Source organism: Camellia sinensis, chromosome 7 (genome assembly GCF_055761805.1).
Source record: "Camellia sinensis isolate YWXY chromosome 7, ASM5576180v1, whole genome shotgun sequence".
NCBI classification, from domain to species: domain Eukaryota; kingdom Viridiplantae; phylum Streptophyta; class Magnoliopsida; order Ericales; family Theaceae; genus Camellia; species Camellia sinensis.
The window spans coordinates 24,663,826-24,686,182 of NC_138967.1; the positions used below are offsets into that span (position 1 = coordinate 24,663,826).

The 22,357-nt window shown below is 39.0% G+C and overlaps 1 protein-coding gene across 1 annotated transcript; it reads left to right on the plus strand.

Annotated features, from left to right (window-relative positions):
* The first annotated feature begins 16,986 nt into the window (after positions 1–16,986).
* LOC114314551 (magnesium transporter MRS2-I-like) lies at positions 16,987–22,140 on the plus strand. Its single transcript, XM_082880523.1, has 7 exons — positions 16,987–17,086; positions 17,871–17,992; positions 19,917–19,991; positions 20,222–20,473; positions 21,424–21,468; positions 21,580–21,609; positions 22,054–22,140. Exons 1-7 carry the CDS (start codon positions 16,987–16,989, stop codon positions 22,138–22,140), a joined length of 711 nt encoding a protein of 236 aa, XP_082736649.1.
* The last annotated feature ends 217 nt before the right edge of the window (positions 22,141–22,357 follow it).

Genomic DNA, 22,357 nt, shown 5'->3' on the forward strand with positions numbered 1-22,357 from the left:
TTGGCTTTGATTCCTCGGTGGTTGACGATGTAACCCAGGAATTTGCCAGAGCCGATTCCGAACATATACTTGGAAGCATTTAATTTCATTCTGTATTTGCGTAAGATGCTGAATGTCTTTTCTAGATCGACTATATGATTCTGTTCTTCTTTGGACTTGACCACCATATCATCGATGTATACTTCCATAGTGTGGCCAAGTTGCTCTTTGAACATGGCGGTGACCAGTCTTTGGTAGGTTGCCCCTGCATTCTTCAGCCCAACAGGCATAACTTTGTAGCAGTAGGTTCCTCTTAGGGTGAGGAATGCAGTTTTGTCTTGGTCATTTGGATGCATGGTGATTTGATGGTAGCCTCTGTAAGCATCGAGGAAGCTCATGTGTTGATGGCGTGCCGTCGCATCGACAAGATGGTCGATTTTGGATAGAGGAAAACAGTCTTTGGGGCAAGCTTTGTTCAGATCCGTGAAATCGACGCAGACTCGCCAAGTCCCATTTTTCTTTTTCACCACCACTGTATTGGAGAGCCACGTAGGATAAGTGACTTCTCTAATTGCCCCGGCGTCAAGCAGTCTGTCTACCTCCTCAACAACGGCGGCAGTGTGCTCCGCGGCTGACCGCCGGCCTTTCTGAATGATCGGTTTACATTTGGGATCGACATTCAGATGGTGCTGTGAAACTGACGGGTCTATTCCGGGCATTTCGTATGGGGTCCACGCAAAGACGTCGAGGTTGTTGAGCAAAAAAGAGATCATCTGCTGCCAGTCGGCCTGATTCAGAGAGGCGTCAATCATGAAGAACTTGTCTGGGCTTCCATCGATGTCAACTCGGTCTAAACCTTCCGTGGCCTTCTCATTTGGATGCCATCAAACGTCATCAAGGATCTCCCGATTCGGCACCTCAATGGAGTTTACTTGTAGTTCCTTTGGCGTTTTGGCGGCAAGGAGATAATATGCATGTGACGATTTCTGGGAGCCGCGGATTTGCTCAATGCCGTGTTCTATTGGGAAATGTAGCAGTTGATGATAGGAGCTTGGGACAGCCTGCAAGGTATGCAACCACGATCGCCCCATGATGAGATTGTACGGTGATGGCAGCCTGACGACCAAGAATTCCACATCCACCGTTCTGGAACCTGCTTGAACGGGTAAGCTGATCTTTCCCAATGGGTACTCTGGATTGGCATTGAAGCCGAATAGTAGACAAGGAGCTGGACTCAGGTCTGACTCATTGAATCCGAGTTTGATGAAGGTTTTGTAATACATAACCTTCGAAGTACTGGCCTGGTCGGTAAGAATGCGTTCGATGGTGAACCGGTTTATGCGTAGCTCAACAACCAATGGATCGATGTGAGGGAGTGTTAAGCCGATCAAATCAGAGTCGTCAAAAGTGATACTTGGCGGTTCTCGGAGCCACTTTGCAGGCGTGAGTTGTTGTTGGGGGCCTGGATGTGATTGGATCGCATGCACGGCCGGAGCTGCTGGCAGGCTGTATATCATGTGGACGGTGTCAAGCAGAAATGTATCCTTCGGAAGGGCAGGTGTTTTGATCGCACTCCTCCAGATGCATTGTTGGAGATGTTCGTCCTTTGCCAACTCCTTAAGATGATCTGTTGAGGCATAGCGGCCGCCAGTTTCTTACTGTCGGGCTCGAGATCGTCGATCATCTGCCCTCGAGGGTCGCTCAGAAGCCTGGCGCACTGGTTGTTTGGATTTTGCTATTTCTGAGGCCAGATCGCGACGAAGGCGTTCATTCTCAGCGATGATGTTGTCCAACCTCTGTTTGGTTTGCCTAGCTTGTGCCATGGTCGCTTATATTGTCTTTTGCGTTGGGTTTGAAGATGAGCAGAGGTCCAAGGCAAGTCTTGCTGCGATGGTTTTTGGTCCAAGCGAGTTTGCTGGAGTGAGGTCATCTCTTTGTGTGGTCTTGTCAGTGGCTATCGGAGGATCTTCAGTCACGCCTGCCATGGATGTATTTGAGTATTCCCACAGACGGCGCCAATTGTGGAGAAGTGGTTTGGAAATACTCTTCAGATCTTGGGAGACGCTAGTGATCCTTAGCTAGTCACCTGAAAAGATACAAACACTCCGGTCGGGGGTGCCGGAATTAGCACTCCGACGGACAAGTCAGTTCAGACACTCAGGATAGCTGGTTTACTAAGTTAAGTGAAGTGATTCTTACATACCTTTCTAAATCTGTGGTTCTTGTATTTATACTTGCTTTTTGGGCCTCGGGGCCTGAGCCTACTTTTATCTCATTCTTTTTTTATTTATTCGGAGCTACTAATCTCCGACTATTCGGCCTTCCTAACTTATTTGGCATCCTAGTCACGCAATATGGAGCCGAATAATATCTGATTTCTGGGTACGCACCTTCCGACTCTTCTATTTATTCAGCTCCCACACAAATAAAGCCTAAGGCTTTTACAAAATTAAATACAAAATAACAAAACTGAGCCTTCAGCTCCGCAGTCCTCCCAAGTTAAGCCCTTGGTGGAGGCATATCACCAACACCTGAAAATGGTTTTCCCATATAGGGTGAGCCAAAGCCCGGTAGAAAAAGCCCGGTAAAAACACTACAACACACTGTATAAATCTTAATAAAGCCACAAGGTTTTATGCATATGCAATGGCCATGTCAAAATGTTTTATGTTTCTTTCCAAAAACAATGCCATGCTCAGTTTATATCACAATTCTCAAAATCATGCCCATTACAATAGAAAACAATAAGAAATTCTCAAACCAGTACAACCTTTCACGGATATTTCATTTGCGGGAAACCGTCAAACGGTACCCGTGTAAACATAGCCTATACAAGCGCTACTATTTTCATTTTATGGATATTTCATCCGCGGAATCAGCACCCATGTATATGTGCATTTTTCGGGACTTTCACCCTAGACACATAAGCCAACTCGATTTAGTGATACACACCCCTTTCCCACGTTCACCCATTTTTCTCAAAATCATATACATTTTCAATGTATTAAATGAGAAACAATGTTCGATGTAGATGGATGAGAAATTAATTTTAGTTCACCTAATTCTCATGCAATTTTTATAACACTCATAGCTATCCTTCACCGATAGCCCAAAACAGATATCTCTAATAAATAGAAAATTTCAATAACAATGTAAATTATTATCATTTCCAAGATGTGAGCGATATAACATATCCAACTTCACCATCATCATCAATATCCTCCATCACCATTAACAAGACGTGAACGGTATTACAAAACCAACATTATCCTTTAATATTTTTCCAACACAAGTCAAACCCATGGTTTTAGAGCAAAACCTTGCTTTCTTTCAAAATCAATTTTGAGTCGAGAAAGAAATCATTCCAATTACATAAAACCTAACATCATTTACATTATATTTACAAGATCAACATTTGAGATTTCAAAGGCAAAATCCCCTTTTTCTTTACAAATCATTTCCAAAGATAAAAACGCATCACTTTATCATATATCAACAATAAACACCTTTCGACAAGCATTTCTAACAAACCATTTGAAAATCCCTCTTTTTGATTTCCAACCAAAACCCTAAATTTGTCCAAAATCTCCAAAAATCACAATATTGTTTTAGAAATATCAAATAACTAAGTTAAAAATCATAAGAGGATGCGAAGAATCCCTACCTCAACTTAGAAGCAGAAGAAGAAAGAAAAGCCCAAAAGTTGACAGTGACAAAACAATGATTTGCTCTGATTAAAACAAAGCCCTCGACAAGCGCTACACTTAATCTCAAAGGAGCAAGGTGGGCAGATGCTTCTAAGTAAGTAGATTTGAAGATCTTTGAGCAAAAAGTGAGTTTAGAGAGAGAGAAGAGTGACTCATGGTTTAGATAGAGGAAAGAGAAGATAAAGTGGGTTAGTGAGGACCCTATTTATAGTGCTAGGTTAAAGTGAAATAAAGTCCCAAAATCAACCCAAGAATAAGTCAAAATCCCCAAGAAGTTGGGCTCAAAATTGAACTAAAATTTGGGGGAAAAAAAAAAACAAAAACTCACAAGGGTTGACCCTTGTGTCAGTGGTGTCAACCCTTCAGAAAGAATTGACAAAAATGACAATGCTGGCAGCAGACAATGTGTCCACCCTTCGACCAGACATGTCAACATTAAATTTCAGCAACTAAACCCAGATTCTGCAATAGACAAGGGTCGACCCTTCCCAGACTGGTGTTGACCCTTGAGGCCAACAACAAAAGACAAGTGTCGACACCACCAAGGTTGGTGTCGACCCTAAATTTCAGTAGTTATTCCAAGAACATGGCAGTAAAGCTGGTATCGACCCTAGGAGCAGAACAAGACAAAGAAAAGGAAGTAGTGTCGACACCAACAAGGATGGTGTCGACCCCTGAAGCCAAAATTAAACATAAAGAGAAAGGAACGACCATCATGAATATGGTTTCCCAGATTCAAAAATAATAAATGGGTATGGTCTAAATCAGGATCGCTATATGCAATGCTTGTTTTAAATTATTTGGGTTTCTTAATGGGAGGACCCAATGTTTTATTTAGGCCTAATCCCCTCTCCTATCCTATTAGGGTTTGCGCGCGCGCGCGCGCGTGCGTGCGTGTGTGTGTGAATCAAGGGGTTGTCAGCCCCATGGAAAAGATTACTTAATTGGGCTAAATTGCATGTCCATCATTGCCCTACATTCATCTCTAGCAGTTGGTGACCCTATATTGTTGTTCCCAATTCCTATTGCCAGCTCTACACCACTTCTTGACTCTGCAATGACAGTATCACTTCTCCAGCACCTCTTTTGCTCCAACTCCTCACTCATCCTCTTCCCACATGGCTTGAGATTTGTGTTCACCCTATTCAGCAGGTCCAGAACATGGTCTGAGTTCTTCTCCATGTCAGCATCCCCTTCCTTTTCCCTCTAATGCCCCGAAAATTTTAACATCATATAATTACACCAACCAACATTCATTATAAGAGAGGGTGTCATCTTTCAACCTTTACATCATTAATCACTAAAGTTTTGTACAAAAATAGTTCCACATGTGAATTATACATTCAATGACATCAAATACATAAATCTATAGCTTGTAGAACGTCAAATCCGAAAATAAATAAAATGCCCTCAAGGGTTTACACATTCCAAGGCTTAAGCTCGGTTACACAAAAAAATGATCTCTCAGACCCAAACAGTTATAGCCCTTGTCTAACAAAAATATACCACAACAAAAATAAAAGCCTTATGCTCCCGACACATACGTCCACGCCCTAACTTGGAGGGATCATCATGCCATTTCCTGTACCAAAATCCCATAGGGGTGAGCACAAAGCCCGGTAGAAATTTCTTAACCAAGTATATACATTTTATATAAGTTCCATAATATGATATGTACCTGTCATGCTATGCTTTTGAAAGAAAATCACATTTTTATATCTTTTGAAAATCATCATGTTCAGTGATAACTTGAAATCTTAACAATTCAAAATTACAATTTAGTTCAAAGGAGTGGTAAATACGACTCAAGTAATCCATAGGTTGGTGCCAGCAAGTCGGCATAACTAGCACTATCAAAACCCACTTTACCGGTTGCTAACCGGAAAGGAAGTGGTACCTCCTCCGCACATGTTTTCGATCTTTCACCCCAGACACTCAGGCCAACTTAATCAATTTAATCTACACCTCCTATCCGTACTTACCAACATATTTACCCCAAATCATTTCAGTAATTCTCATTTCACAATATTTCTTTCTCAATGCAAGGTTTCAAATCTCAATTCAATATTCATAACATGTAAGGTTTTTAAATGCCAATGCAACAATTATCTATGCCACATAATATTTCTTCACTTTCAAAATATCTCTAACAGATATTTTGAAATGATCAAAATTCTCATTTTTCCTTTCAATGCCATTTCACAAAATAGCCAAATATTCACTACAATTCATCAATATATAACAATATTTCCATAATACACACATTTCCAACATTTTAGTCATTTCAAGACTACAACAATATTTGGACAACAATTTCCAATCTCAACAATTCTCATATGTTATGAAACCCATCATCTATATATGCATTTATATAAAATCAAGAAAATTTTCATTTTCTTTACTCATCTTGGAACATAAGATATATATATATATATAAACAATATCAACCATGTATCCTTAACTTCCTTCTTTTAAAAATCCCCAAATTCTAGGTTTTTCTCACCACAACAACACACACACCCAAACATTTGAAAGAAACTCTAAAAAGAGAACATCGTCCCTCATCCAAAGTGGTTCAAACCCTTGAGAGATTATTTAAAAAGATACAAGGTTAAACCCACTTTTAAAACCCCTCACATTCTTGAGCCAACACTCAAATTTCAAAGCTATCAAAAAGGGATTTCAAAAATTTAACCAAATCTTGCAAAAACATATATATAACTCTAAGAAAATCCCTACCTCAAGTTTTGAAGAAGAGATGAGATGAAACTCCAAAATCAATGGTGTAGAAATTCGATCTCCACTGCACAAAGTGAAGCCCTCACTTAGCTCTCCAAAGTTTGTGAAGGTTAATGGATCAAAACCCCAATGGATTGGAAGAGATCAAGTGTTTATGGTGTTTGGTGGGTGTTTTTAGAGAGAAGGGAGAGGAAATGATATTTTTAGAGAGAGAGAGAGATGTGTAAAAAGTGAAATGTACACAACCCCAAAAGAGAAGAAAGCAGAATTTTCAAACTCAGCCGACTCCCGCATGTGCGACACCCATTCTTGCATGCGCGGAGTGTGCTTCCTGTACGTGCGGCACTCCCCCGCACCTGCCTTCCGCACCTGGCTTTATTGTAGTAGCCAACCCTATACTTCCCCTGTTTCCCACACGTGCAGCCCCTCTCCCGCACGTGCGGCCCAAGGCCCCGCACATGCGGCTCTGTCCTCTAGCCAGGAACATTCCCAGCTCAACACCGGACACTCCGGATCCAACCTTGCACCTTCCGAAACATGAGAAACTTGATACATAAATAAATAGAAACAAGGATTTTGAAATAAGCTTCCAAACGCAACAAACCCAAGGTTAAACATAGAGAAACAAAATGAATAATATACCCGGTCATCACAACGTCCCCACCATAGGAAATTTCGTCCTCGAAATTAAATCAAGCTACCCATACAAGGGTTTTCAAGGAATCAAAACCACGCTATTACATTTTTAATTCACAATATTAATTCCCAACCAAAATTCACCATTACCATCATGTTTACCTCACTAACAACAACTATCCAAAATAAGCATAAGCGTGAAGGTCTCCAATAAAAGTAGTAACAATCCACAACAACCTCATGCTTGAAACAACAATATACATAACAACATGTAATTAAAAATTTTAATACATTTCCCCCAAACACTAAGGAATAATATCAAGGAAAACAACTTAAGCATTTTCAAATAAATCCGGATACTTGGAGCGAACTTCTGCCTCTCGTTCCCACATTACTTCTTCAATCCCATGGTGTCTCCACAACACCTGTACTAACAGTATAGTTTTACCTCGTAGCACTTCCTCCCGAGTGTCTAGTATTTGAACCAGTCGTTCTTCGTAAGAGGCATCATCATCTATCTCTAAATCAACCCAATCAAGTACATGAGAAGGTTCGGGTTCATATTTTCTAAGCATAGATATATGAAACACGTTGTGAACCCCCGAAAGTTGTGGCGGTAAGGCTAACCGGTACGCCACTTTCCCAATTCTTTCTAATATCCCGAAGGGCCCAATAAACCTTGGAGACAATTTACCACTCTTACCAAATCTCACCAAACCCCACCTTGGTGAGATTTTAAAGAATACATGGTCACCAACCTCGAAAGATAAAGGTCGCCTTCTCTTATTGGCATAACCCTTCTGTCGGCTTTGGGCCTAGCTAACCTCTTCCGAATTAGAACAACTTTCTCAGTTGTCTCCCTAACAATTTCTGGGCCCAACAACGTTGCATCACCCACCTTAGCCCAACAAACCGGTGATCTACAAGGTCGGCTATACGAGGCATCAAATGGTGCCATCTCAAACTAGCTTGATAACTATTATTATAGGCAAACTCGATCAATGGTAAGTGCGTCTCCCAAGACCCCTTGAAATTAAAAACGCAAGCTCTAAGCATGTCCTCCACAATCTGAATGGTACACTCCGACTCTCCGTCGGTTTGTGGGTGGTAAGCGGTGCTAAAGGTCAACTTAGTTCCCAACGCCTTTTGAAGGCTTTGCTACAACCGGACAGTAAAACGAGGGTCTCTATTTGATACAATGGTTACTGGAACCCCATAAAGTCGAACTATCTATCTAATGTATAACTTTGCCAAATGTTCAACTGAGTCGCCAGTGTGCATCGAAATGAAATGTGTAGACTTAGTCAACCTATCAACAATCACCCAAATGGTATCATTGCCCCACTGTGTTCTAAGAAGCCCAACTACAAAATCCATGGTAACGTGCTCCCACTTCCACTAGGCTATTGGTAAGGGTTGTAACAAACCCGCTAGTCTTTGATGTTCGACCTTCACTTGTTGACAAGTAAGGCACTTCGATACAAATAAAACGACATCTACTAAGGTCATGATACATTTTGGTGCCTCCCAGACGTACCACAAGGCATGAGTGATGGAACTCCCGAAGTGTAACGCCCCGACCCTTTACACGTCATCGATATTGTCCACTTTGGGCCACGCCCACATGGATTTGTTCTTTCCAGTGGGTCACCCATCCTAGAACTACTCCAGCCTAATTGCGGGGGTAGAGCCAATTTGTATGCTTTCAACTTCTTAAGATACTCTAGCGTCACTATGATATTGAAGAGTTCACTTAGGAATGTGAAAATGCGGTGTGGGCAAAATATTCACAACCATTTGAGACGTGACGTACGATTTAATTTCGAGGACAAAATTTATTTACGGGGGGTGGATTGTAAGGCCCCGGTGTCCCACATCGGGAATGGAGGGGGAGTTCCTGCGCTATAAAAGTAAAAACTTGGACCCTTATATAGCATCGAGGCCTTTTCCCAAGTGGTGAAATCCCTATTAGAACTCCCCAGTTAAGCGTGCTTAGGCTGGAGTAGTTCTAGGATGGGTGACCCACTAGGAAGAACAAATCCGTGCGGGCGTGGCCCAAAGCGGACAATATCGATGACGTGTAAAGGGTCGGGGCGTTACAAATGGTATCAGAGCCGACTCTCCGGAGTACCCAGTGTGGGCCCCTGGCATTTCTCGGTGCATGTGGGCGGGCTTGCGAGCTGGCAGGCTACTGCACGGGGACGTGCAGCCTTATGGGGGGTGGATTGTAAGGCCCCGGTGTCCCACATCGGGAATGGAGGGGGAGTTCCTGGGCTATAAAAGTAAAAACTTGGACCCTTATATAGCATCGAGGCCTTTTTCCAAGTGGTGAAATCCCTATTAGAACTCCCCAATTAAGCGTGCTTGGGGTGGAGTAGTTCTAGGATGGGTGACCCACTGGGAAGAACAAATTCGTACGGGCGTGGCCCAAAGCGGACAATATCGATGACGTGTAAAGGGTCGGGGCGTTACACGAAGTACGTCATCTCTACAAGATTCTGGTACAAACAAACGGCTTAGATAACGTACCCTCAGATCCAAGTGAATGTTTAAACCCTTCTCTTCCTTCATGTTGGAAATTCTATCATGAATTGATTCTACTTCACGGTCTCTTTGCTGTGCTTCTATGACTTTGCTAATCAAGGTAGGTTGAGCACTCAAGGTAAACAAAGTTGCACTGTCGCCGAACTCACCCAAGTGCAAATCAAACTTGTCGATATCACCTAGCATAACCCATTCCTGAATGGCTACACTTGCCAAACTGCTCATAGATTTCTGACTCAAAGCATTGGCCACTACATTGGCCTTCCCCAGATGATAGTATAACTCGAAGTCATAATCCTCTATAAATTCCATCTACCTCCGTTGGCATAAATTCAAGTCTTTTTGGGAAAATAAATACTTTAGGCTCTTATGATCAGAGAAAGCCTCAAACTTCTCACCATACAAATAATGCCTCCAAATTTTCAAGGCAAAAATTATCGCCGCTAATTCCAAATCATGGGTGGGGTAGTTCTTCTCATGAGTTTTCAATTGTCGTGAACCATAGGCCACAACCTTCCCTTTTTGCATCAAGACACAACCAAGTCCATCCCGAGACGCATCACAATAAACAATGTAACCCAAGCCTCTTTCTGAAATTATCAAGACCGGTGCGGTAGTCAATCCAGTTTTGAGTTCTTGGAATGACCTTTCACAAGCCTCACTCCACACAAATTTGACCCCATTTCTAGTCAACTTAGTCAATGGCGTGGCTAGTCTAGAGAAGTCCCTTACAAAACGTCGATAATACACTGCTAATCCCAAGAAACTTCAGATCTCAAAAACATTTTTGGGTTGTCCCCAATTTTGCACGGCATCTATCTTCGAGGAGTCTATAGTTACCCCCTCACTCGACACTACATGCCCCAAAAATTTCACCTCCGTGAGCCAAAACTCGCATTTCTCAAACTTGGCATACAATCAGTGCTCCCTAAACAAGTCAAGCACTACCCGCAAGTGAGCCTCGTGTTCCTCCTCGAAAGTTGAATAAATTAAGATGTCATCCACAAAGACGACCACAAAACGATCCAAGTATTCTCGAAAAATCCGGTTCATCAAATCCATAAAGGAAGCAAGCGCATTGGTCAACCCAAAAGGCATAACAAAGAATTCGTAGTGGCCATAACGCGTACAAAAGGCCGTTTTCTGGATGGCCTCCTCCCAGACTCTCAACTGATGTTACCCCGACCTCAAATCTATCTTCGAGAATCAATGAGACCCTCTAAGTTGGTCAAATAAATCATCTATTCTGGGTAGAGGATACTTGTTCTTAACGGTAACCCGATTCAACTTGCAGTAATCAATACACAACCGCAATGACCCATCATTCTTCTTCGCAAAGAGAGTCGGTGCTTCCCAAGGCGATGTATTAGGGCGAATGAAGCCCTTGTCTAAAAGCTCTTGGAGTTGAGTCTTCAACTCATGCAATTTGGCGGGTGCAAATTTATACGACGCCATGGAAATCGGTGCCATGCTAGGCACTAAGTTAATGGAGAAATCAATCTCTCGGTAGGGTGGCAAACTAGTAAGATCCTCGGGAAAGACATCCGAGGTATTCACAAACTACTCTTAGCAATTCAACACGGGCCCTGTCGCTCTCACTATCCAAGAGAGCTGCAAGAAGGCCACTAGCTTGGTCCTATTACAAGGGTCAAAAACTGGCGATAGGACCCTATCAACCCGGTCCCCCAAAAAATAAAAACAATCACCACCCGAGATGGACACTGTAACTCTCAGACGATAACAATAAATCACAGCTCAGTACGAAGATAACTAATCCATACCTAGAATGACATCAAAACTCGACATGTCTAGCAACACAAAAGCAAACGGGAGTCGACGCCTGGCAACCTCTATCTCACAACCACGACATCCTTGGTCTAAATCAACTGTACCCCCAACTAGTGACTCTACTCTGAGTGGAGATGCTAACCCTGCCACCTCTAATCCCGATGTAGTAGCAAAAGGAGTAATTATAAATGAATGAGACGCATCTGTATCTATCAACACATTAGCCAAAGAATTACACACAACAAAATACCTCTCATAACTGAGGATCCCGGTAACTACTCTGGCGCGGTAATAACATACACGCACCCTTGTGGCCTCTGATCAACTTGCTCATCTCTCAGAGAATAGGCCTGCTGCACTGACTGAGCCGAAGCGGCTCTCTAATCAGCTCGCGAAGTCTCGATTGGGTGAGCCTGTTGGTGGCTCTGAGTTTGCCTCGACCCAGATGCGCCAGATGCGCTTCCCAACTGCGGGCAAACCCTCTTCATGTGTCCCGACTGACCACACTGTTAGTAAGTAAGTCCTTGCCCTCTACTCTGAGACTAGCTTTGGGATCGGTTAGGTGGTGGTGGTGGCAACATCTACTATCCTCCCCCCTTCTGTGGGCATGAAAAGGTCTTGTGACCCAGTTGGTCACACTTAAAATAAGAAAAACCACTCGGTGCATTCTTCCTCGGGCCCGAACTAGGCAAAAGGAAGGCAGATCTAGACTGCTACGGTTGGGACTGCGATGAAAAAGTGCTCATGCTCTTCTTGTTACGTCTATAGTCCCCTTGTGACTCTTGGCCCCTAGACCTTGAACCCCAGATTATTTCTTCCTCGGCTTGCACTGTAATCTCCACATGTGTTACCACCTCCATAAGACGGTCATAGTTTCAGATCATATTCCCGGCAACCTTGAACAAGATCTTGGTTCTCAACCTCTTTTCAAACTCTATGCAACGGCGTTCCTCCGTTGCCACCAACTCCGGTGCAAACCAGGACAAACTAGTAAAGGTCGCCTCAAACTTGGCCATAGATAGGTTAAGTTGTCTACTTCAACCTCTTCCTAGCAGTGGGAGGTAGATACTTATCTTGGAAGGCAACCATAAATGCTTCCCATGTCAGCTCCACTCGACCCTTGGCATACTTCCACCATTGGTCAGCATCTTCCTTGAGGTAGTAACTCACAAGAGTCACCCTTAGCTCACTATCTTCAATGTGAAGCATCTCAAATGTCTTCACCATTTACTCAAGTCACTCATCTATTTTCTTGGGCTTGGGGCCACCATGGAACTCATCTGGTTTGGCCCACAAAAATTTCCTATTAAGGAAACTCGCCCTTGTCTCCACGGCGTTCTCTCGGGCTTGGTTCTCCACCCTCAATATGTTCAACAACTCCCTCAAAGCCCCCGCCATTTCTCAGGCTAGGGCCCCCATTGCGGCTTGACCTGCTTGCCATAAAATTTTTGCTTGTCCCACTTGCTCGGCCACATTAGCTTGGCCCGCTTGTCCGACCTCATTAGCTTGGCTGAACCCCTCCTCTTGTACCAGAACCTCATGGATCGATACTTTATGCACATTCTGACGAGCCCTACCACGCCTCTCACCTCTACCACCATGACTTTGACCTCTTCCTGACATCCAAATAAGGGACAAGAGAAGTAATTTAGCACACAAACCCACATGTGCTCACAACTTGTCTCACACGCTTGACCAAAACAATTCTATATATTTCTCTACCATACAAACAATTTAATTTCACTCCACATAAGCACTTAGTCACGTAAATACATACGAATTATTCTTTTACGATGAAATTTGTCCCACAAAAAATAAAGAATTCTTAGTAGAACGAGTATTGATCAAGTACCCGTCTAATAAGACCTCAAGGAATTTAATAGGCGCAAACAACATATCAAAAGTCCAATCACATTCCCATCTAGTCGTATAAAAATATTATCACATAGTCACAAAATACAAAACATCTCCTAATCATGCGAAATGAACCCACTGTGGTATAATAACCACTTCCCACAAGCTTCAAGTATTCAAACCCAGTAGCTCTGATACCAAGTTGTAATGCCCCGAAAATTTTAACATCATATAATTACACCAACCAACATTCATTATAAGAGAAGGTGTGATCCTTCAATCTTTACATCATTGATCACTAAAGTTTTGTACAAAAATAGTTCCACATGCGAATTATACATTCAATGACGTCAAATACATGAATCTATAGCATGTAGAATGTCAAATCCAAAAGTAAATAAAATGCCCTCAAGGGTTTACACATTCCAAGGCTTAAGCCCGGTTAAACAAAAAAATGGTCTCTCAGACCCAAACAATTATAGCCCTTGGCTAACAAAAATATACCACGACAAAAATAAGAGCCCTATGCTCCCAACACATACGTCCATGCCCTAACTTGGCAGGATCACCACATCCTTTCCTACACTAAAATCCCATAGGGGTGAGCACAAAGCCCGGTAGAAATTTCTTAACCAAGTATATACATTTTATACAAGTTCCATAATATGATATGTACATGCCATGCTATGCTTTTGAAAGAAAATCACATTTTTACATCCTTTTAAAATCATCATGTTCAGTGATAACTTGAAATCTCAATAATTCAAAATTTACAATTTAGTTCAATGGGGCGGTAAATACGACTCAGGTAATCCCTAGGTTGGTGTCTGCAAGTAGGCATAACTAGCACTACCAAAACCCCACTTTACCGGTTGCAAACCAGAAGGGAAGTAGTACCTCCTCCGTGCGTGTTTTCGATCTTTCACCCTGGACACTCAGGCCAACTTAATCAATTTCATCTACACCTCCTATCCAGACTTACCAACGTATTTACCCCAAAACATTTCAATAATTCTCATTTCACAATATTTCTTTCTTAATGCAAGGTTTCAAATTCCAATTCGAATATTCAAAACATGCAAGGTTTTGAAATGCCAATGCAACAATTATCTATGCCACATAATATTTCTCTACTTTCAAAATATCTCTAACAAATATTCCGAAATGATCAAAATTCCCATTTCTCTTTTCAATGTCATTTCACAAAATAGCAAATATAACAATATTTCCATAATACATACATTCCCAACATTTTAGTCATTTCAAGACTACAACAATATTTGGACAACAATTTCCAATCTCAACAATTTCTTATGTTATGAAACCCATCATCTATATATGTATTTGTATAAAATCAAGAAATTTTCCATTTTCTTTACTCATCTTGGCACATAAGAGATATATGTATATATATATACAATATCAACCATGTATCCTCAACTTCCTTCTTTTAAAAACCCCCAAATTCTAGGTTTTTCTCATCACAACAAAACACACACCCAAACATTTGAAAGAAAATCTAAAAAGAGAACATCATCTCTCACCCAAAGTGGTTCAAACCCTCGAGAGATTATTTAAAAAGATACAAGGTTACACCCACTTTTAAAACCCCTCACATTCTTGAGCCAACACTCAAATTTCAAAGCTATCAAAAAGGGATTTCAAAAATTTAACCAAATCTTGCAAAAACATATATATAACTCTAAGAAAATCCCTACCTCAAGTTTTGAAGAAGAGATGAGATGAAACCCCAAAATCAATGGTGTAGAAATTCGATCTCCACCGCACAAAGTGAAGCTCTCACTTAGCTCTCGCAAATTTGTGAAGGTTGATGGATCAAAACCCCAATGGATTGGAAGAGATCAAGTGTTTATGGTGTTTGGTGGGTGTTTTTAGAGAGAAGGAAGAGGAAATGATATTTTTAGAGAGAGAGAGATGTGTAAAAAGTGAAATGTACACAACCCCAAAAGAAAAGAAAAAGCAGAATTTTCAGACTCAGCCGACTCCTGCATGTGCGACACCCATTCCTGCACGTATGGAGCATGCTTCCTACACGTGCGACACTAATCCCCGCACGTGCGACATTTCCCCGCACCTCCCTTCCGCACCTGCCTTTATTGTAGTAGCCAACCCTGGACTTCCCCTGTTTCCCGCACGTGTGGCCTCACCTCCAGCACGTGCGGCCCCTCTCCCGCACGTGCGACCCAAGGCCCCGCATATGCGGCTCTGTCCTCTAGTCAGGAACATTCCCAGGTCAACATCGAATACTCTCGATCTAACCTCACACCTCCCGAATCATAAGAAACTTGACACATAAATAAATAGAAACAAGGATTTTGAAATAAGCTTCCAAACACAAACAAACCCAAGGTTAAACAAGGAGAAACGAGACGAATAATATACCCGGTCATCACATTCCCTGCTACTTCTTGCCATGCCCTATTTCTCTAGATCATTTGAACTACCAAGTTCCTCCGCCTCTTGCTTCTTTTGGCACTTGTACACCACATTCATCATTTTTCCCATCACCACTTGTTCTTCACAAATTCTCACAGGATGGAACACACCTCGACACTCCAAATTTACTACCTTATTAATGAGTTCCATGCATTTGGTGGATATTTCTATCTTGGCACATACAAAGGACTTGGATTGATTCATATCTCCCTCAAGTCTCATTTTGAGGGAGAAGGTTAGTTTTTCAGCTAAACATGGTAACCTGCAATCCAAAAAGGGTCCCCTTAGTCTACTTAGAAGATATGGACAGAGAGGGGCCTCAACAAGCAAAACAATGGCACAAGCTACAGTGTGGAGAGCAACAGTAGCAGTAATTTCTTGTCAGCTTCAATAGAGAATGAGAGAGATACAGGGAGACACATGCTAACTGAAGCCCAAGCAACCTTGACAATGGGGGAAGTTTTGGGAGTGAAGTACAATGGGAAAGAGGATGAAGTGCTTAAAAAGATTGTGGAGCTTGAGCTCAAGGAAATGCCCCCATAATCCACCAATTCTCTTCACATTTGTACTATTCCAGAGGTTTAATGGAATGCCATAGCAGCTTAGCCAAACACTCATTTCCTGCTCTAGAACCAGTCCAAATTTGCCTTCAGAAATATCCTCGCACCAATCCATAATCAATTCCTTAATGGGCTTCAGTTTCAGTGCCATCTCCTCCTTGGACCTAAATGTAAACACCATATCACAACCCTTACTTTCTCTTACCAAAACATCCTCTACTAGTATTGCTTCAATTTCCTTTTTCAAATTAACTGTAACATAATTATCCTTCAAGCGAACAACTACACTTTCATACAACCACCCATTCCCTATTTCTTTAGCCTTCAGTGTAATATTATCTCTGCCAACACACGATTTGCCTAGTATTGCCTCTGCGTATGACCTCTAGGCTGTAAAGACTGCTACCCAACTTCGTTATTCCCCTCGTTGGCCATTTGGCCCTTAGCTAAAAGACACCCTGGCCTTGTTGATACTATTCCTCCTATCTTTTCCTTGCCAAGATCCGCATGCTTTACCTTGATTGCCTTATCATCCACCCATAGCCCATTGGCTTTTTGCACTGCAACGGTTTACAAGGCAATCAAACCTTACAAAACCAAATCTCATGTTAGTTGTCCATCTTCTTTTATACGGGATAAACACATCCTTTACCACACCACACTTAGTGCATAGGTTGTAAAGCCCCTTCAGGCTCATTAAATTTGGTAGATTATCCACAAATATGGTAAAAACATCTGCACATCCTCCATGCCCCCCTCTTCCTTGCCTGCCCCTCTGCCTTACGACTGGGATCCAACCTCCTTGCCTGCCTCTCTGCCTTGGTACTTGTTTTTGTGCCGATCAAAAATAAATAAATAAAATAAAATAAAAATTAAAAAATTGGGCTAAATTGCCACAATATAAAAAATTAATGATAAAAAAATTGACATAGTTAGAACTATAGGAACCAAATTGACACAATGGTAAATTACAAGAATTACTAGTCAAATTTAGGAGAAATTACAATTCTGCCCATAATTCCAAAATAAATTACAAATCAATGATAAAATTTATCAACTTTAATAATTGAAATTATAAATTTTTCCATCACCTTGTAAATTTTTGGGAGAATTTCAAAAAAGTGAAAAGTAAAAATAAATAAATAAAATAAAAATCAACTAATAAAGGTACAAGAATTATTTGCGTAATTAAATGCATAAGCCATTTGTACATTCATCATTTTACAATTATATTTTCACTCTCTCACTATTTTGATATTCTCCTTTTTTTTTTTTTTTAAGTATTGATTCACAATTTCCCCTATAATCTATCCAATAAAATAATATTAAAATATTGCCTTTTTAATTTAAATTACATGTCATAATTGTTTTACTTTAATTTTAAACGTAAACCGTTAAATTATTATGACAAAATCATTGCAGATAAAAGGATGACAACGAATCTTAATCTCAATGTTTCAGCTTTCTTAAAAATGTATTTTTCTGTCCAGATTCCTTACTATCAATTCCATATTTTTGCAAAATCACTTTTTTTTTTCTCTCTTCTTTTTTTCTCTCATATTATTTTGTGTGGACTGTATTTGATATTTTAATAATGTTTATATAGAATCTCCATTTGAATTTGGGGTCTTGGAGGTAGCTTTGGAAACCATTTGTAGTTTATTTGACACCCGTACAACAGAGTTAGAAAATGTTGCTTATCCAGCTTTAGGTGAACTCACTTTTAAGGTGTGCTCTTTTCATTTTTTTAATACTTTGTTTTGAGATTGGATTTGGAAAGTTATTTGGAAATATAAAAAGAAAAAATAGGTGACATATGAATAAAATAGAGATAGGTTTCTCTCCAGTTCACTTTGTGGATTGGATAGTACTATGGGGCCCGTGGAGCCCATCACGGGTCCTGTTTCGATAACCAAACCGTTCAATGTGTAGATCTCGTCGAGTAATTCATCCTTCCAAAAAAATTACATTAATTAGATATTGATAGCTATTTGATCAGAACACATTCTTGTAAACAATTTATTTTTAGAATCATATTTAACATTGAAAAAAATGTGTTACGATCAAGGGGCTAACAATATCCAATCAATGTGATTTTTTGCAAGAATAAAGTGTTCAACGAGTTCTACACATTCAATGGTTTGGATCATTGAAACCGAACCCATGGTGGACCGCATAGGCCCAAAAATACCGTCCAATCGACAAAGTGGACCGGAGAGAAGTCCATCTCATGTAATATAATTACATTTTACCCACATTTTTTCTTTCTAAATTCCTATTTGAATTTATGATCTAAACACAACCATAGCAGACATGTTTATATTAGAGATCAAAATGCAACAAAATTTATACCTTGGAATGTTGTGTGTGTTTCATCTTTTTGATTTTGCCCAAATTTCATGGAAAATTTCATAATATTCCTCCTTTCATTATTAATTTTAACACATTGATGCTGAAAAATAAAGAGTAATTGATTGCACACTTTAAAGACCAACGTGAAAATTTTTAAAGGTTAGGAATATCAATTTTTAGTTTAAAAGTCAAAAAGTTATTATAAAAGCTAAAAAATTAACAAATTATACAAAAAAAAGTTAAAGATTTTTTTCTCTGTACATTTTGCACATCTTTTCGTAAAAAATTAAAAAAGTCATCACAAATGTAATAATTTTTTTTACCTCATATTTTAACTAAAAAATTACTAAAATAATATATTCTCAAATGAGGCCTAAAACATAGTAGATCGCATACGTTAAGGCCCATTAACCCCTAAAAAAGGTAAAATTTATAGAAGATTTGTAAATATTTTTTTTCTTTGTTTTGAAGACCAATTAGCTGAAAGAATTAAAGGGTGCACAAATTTGACATAATGATAGCCGCCACCCCCCCCCCCCCCCAAAAAAAAAAAAAAACCAGTGATTTTAATTTTTTTTATGCTAAAAAATAAATTTCATTTAAGATTATATATTTAAAATATTTTTTAAAAATTATTTATAATCAATTTTAATGTTGTTTTAATTATTTATATTCATGTATAGTTAAATTATACGAAGGGTAAATAAAGTATTTTATAGAATTTAAAATTAGACAAAAATTATAAAAAATTAAACTTATTGATCACTAAAAAAGTTTAAAAGGTTTTTTTATAATTAAAAAAAAAAGAAAAAGAAAAAAGAACTTATTTGTATAAAAAAATACTTGTACAACTTATTTGTATATATTCAACGATTGAAATCAACCCCTCACATGATTCGATTAAATTTTATTCCTGTAAACCAAACGCAGTTTTAGTTTCTTCCTATTAGAATGACCATGTTCACCTGTTTGTGCAACTGAATAGTTTCGATGAAATTCTTCTCCCTTAGGCTGACTAAGTTCCATCAAATCCGAATTCAAAAATTTTATGCAGAGCTTAGAACATTTTTGCTTCTAAAAAAAAAGGGTATTTTCCATTTTAGCTCAAGGTTTTTAACAAAATTGTTGTTCAATGAAGGTGTCTATGTATCACCATGTATTCCATTAGTATTTATGCAATCTTTATAAGACTTATTATTATTTTTTTTAAAAGCTGGAAATGCCTCCATTGGTCTATTTTTATGCACTTGGTATTTGTTATGCATTCCAAATTTTGCAAATGACAAATTTGATTTTGTAGATTAGTACCCATATCTTGGATCGGGTTCGTAAATTGAAGAGTTCAATGACAAGGTTAACTGCTAGGGTTCAAAAGGTATAACTACTTCCTATCAGAGCTTCCTAGTTTTTTTAAATCATCAAAATCCTTTCTTTTCTAATATGGTCATATTTGCATTTTATTATTTAGTATTGATTTCTCTTATTCGGCTTTGATGCTTTAATGCTGAATGACCTGTGATGTCCTGAATTTTGTGCTTTTGATAATAATTGAGCTTATAAGTCAATTTGATCTGTGTTCACAAGTATTTCTATTTCTACCTGTAGGTGAGAGTCGAGCTTGAACAATTATTGGATGATGATGATGATATGGCTGATCTTTACTTGTCAAGAAAATTGGCAGGCCCATCTTCGCCTGTTAGTGGCTCGGGTGCTGCCAATTGGTGTCCTGCCTCACCTTCCATAGGTTCGAAGATATCCAGAGCAAGTAGGGCAAGTGTGGCAACATTTCGCGGAGATGAGGATGATGTTGAGGAGCTTGAAATGTTACTTGAGGTTATAACATTGACCTACTTGTTTGTTTGTTTGTTATGTCCTCTTAATTTTAGCAATTCTTCTACTTGCATATAAATCAATCATAGAATCAGACCTATCACATGGATGTAAAATCTATATCATGTGAGATAATTGTGTCCGGTTTAGTAATCATTTTATGTGTTGTTAGACTTATTCTAATTTTAATGTCTCGGTGGTATATTTGCAGGCTTACTTCATGCAAATTGATGGAACTTTGAACAAATTGACTACGATATGTTGCATAACTTGCACTGAATTCTGGTCACCAATTTGTATTGTTGATTATCAGTTTGTGGCAATATAATTATGATGAGCAATATGAAATTAGTGAAAACTATCTCTGAATTTTTATTGAACACAATCAATTGCTAACTAGTCTCAATTTCTTAGAATCCTATTTATAGGAGAAGTGGCTTGCGAGCTATGCCACAATTTGAGTAATTACTTCCTAATAATGTAATGATCATAGAAAATAAATAAATAGAAAAAAAAAACATTTTTCTAAGATAATTGCCAATCTAAAATGAAAAGAAATTTCTTTAAAAAATTCTAACTCAAAATGAATTTGACTACAGTTCTGAATTAAGTAATCATAATTTTCCAAAAATAGTAAAATTTTAAATTTGAAGGTATAAATGAAGGAATTTGGCCAAAATTTACCACCAGCCACCGCGTAGCTATAATTTACGATGGCTGGGCTGTTTTGGATCGAATATGGGTTTCAGCTAATCTGAAAACATTGAAAATTTTATCAAATTACAATTTTGCTATCAAACTATCAAATTACTCCATAAACGTCCGCTAATTGTAGTAATCTCTTTTAAAATTGTGGCTTAGATTCTCTGGCATTCCATATTGAAATCATCAAATTAATCTATTTATTTGTCTATTTCTGATTGAAAAATCCCCTTAATTGCATCATCAGAATTGATCCATATTCTTAAATTTTGCAGCTGCGCAAATATATTGATGACACAGAGGATTACATTGATATTCAGGTAATCAAGTGGAAATGGGAACAAATACGAAAATTGAATTAATTGATCAATTTAAATAGATTTGGATTTACTTTTGTTGTTCTAAATACACTTCATGTTTCCATTTTCCAGCTTGACAATCATCGAAATCAGCTACTTCAGGTAATGTTATGTGTACTTTATACAACATTGAATACATTGATTTCTTGTTCCGTTTTTGTGTATTTGAAAATATTGTTAGGACAATACATTTATCTTATTATTATTAGTATTATTATTATTATTATTATTATTATTATTATTATTATTTTGCCTTGTTTGTGCAGTTAGAGCTTTTTCTAAGCTCTGCGAGTGTTTCTTTGTCAATTTATTCATTGATAGCTGGAATATTTGGTATATACTTGGAACACCAAACACGATTACATGTTTAAATGGGTATGCATACAATTTTGAATATAGGAGCACACAATCTGATTTACACAAAATCAAACATAACTCTCTCACGTGAAGTTTGTTTGATTTTTTGATTGGATTTTGTAATTGATATAATTTGAATGTAAGTTTTATTTCGGTTAATTTGAATGTTCTTCTTCTTATTGTTGCCAGGTGGTAATCGTCGCTGGGGAATTTTGTGCCAGTATTTTTATACTTATCATTTCCTATGCTCGTTACAAGGGTCTGGTTGGATCTTGATTTGGAGTCCCTTGTTATTCTGTTATGAAATGGGGTCAATTATAGTGTCCTTATTTTCGCATAATCTTAGTAATTATCTCTACTTAAATTGCTTTCTTAAATACATGTAATGAAATAAGTTGTTTCTATCCTGATCAAATTCAAGTTACCTTTTTGTTATTTTTAGTATGGATCTGATTTCAGAATTCATTATTGGTTTGTAAACCATGCAATCAGT

Bases quoted from the DNA above. Each gene is read 5' to 3' on its own strand.
- LOC114314551 (XM_082880523.1), top strand. From the start codon at position 16,987: ATGGTAAAAACATCTGCACATCCTCCATGCCCCCCTCTTCCTTGCCTG. The intron at 17,993-19,916 runs GTGTGCTCTTTT...TTGATTTTGTAG, and splicing joins TAGGTGAACTCACTTTTAAG to ATTAGTACCCATATCTTGGA. The intron at 19,992-20,221 runs GTATAACTACTT...TTCTACCTGTAG, and splicing joins TAACTGCTAGGGTTCAAAAG to GTGAGAGTCGAGCTTGAACA.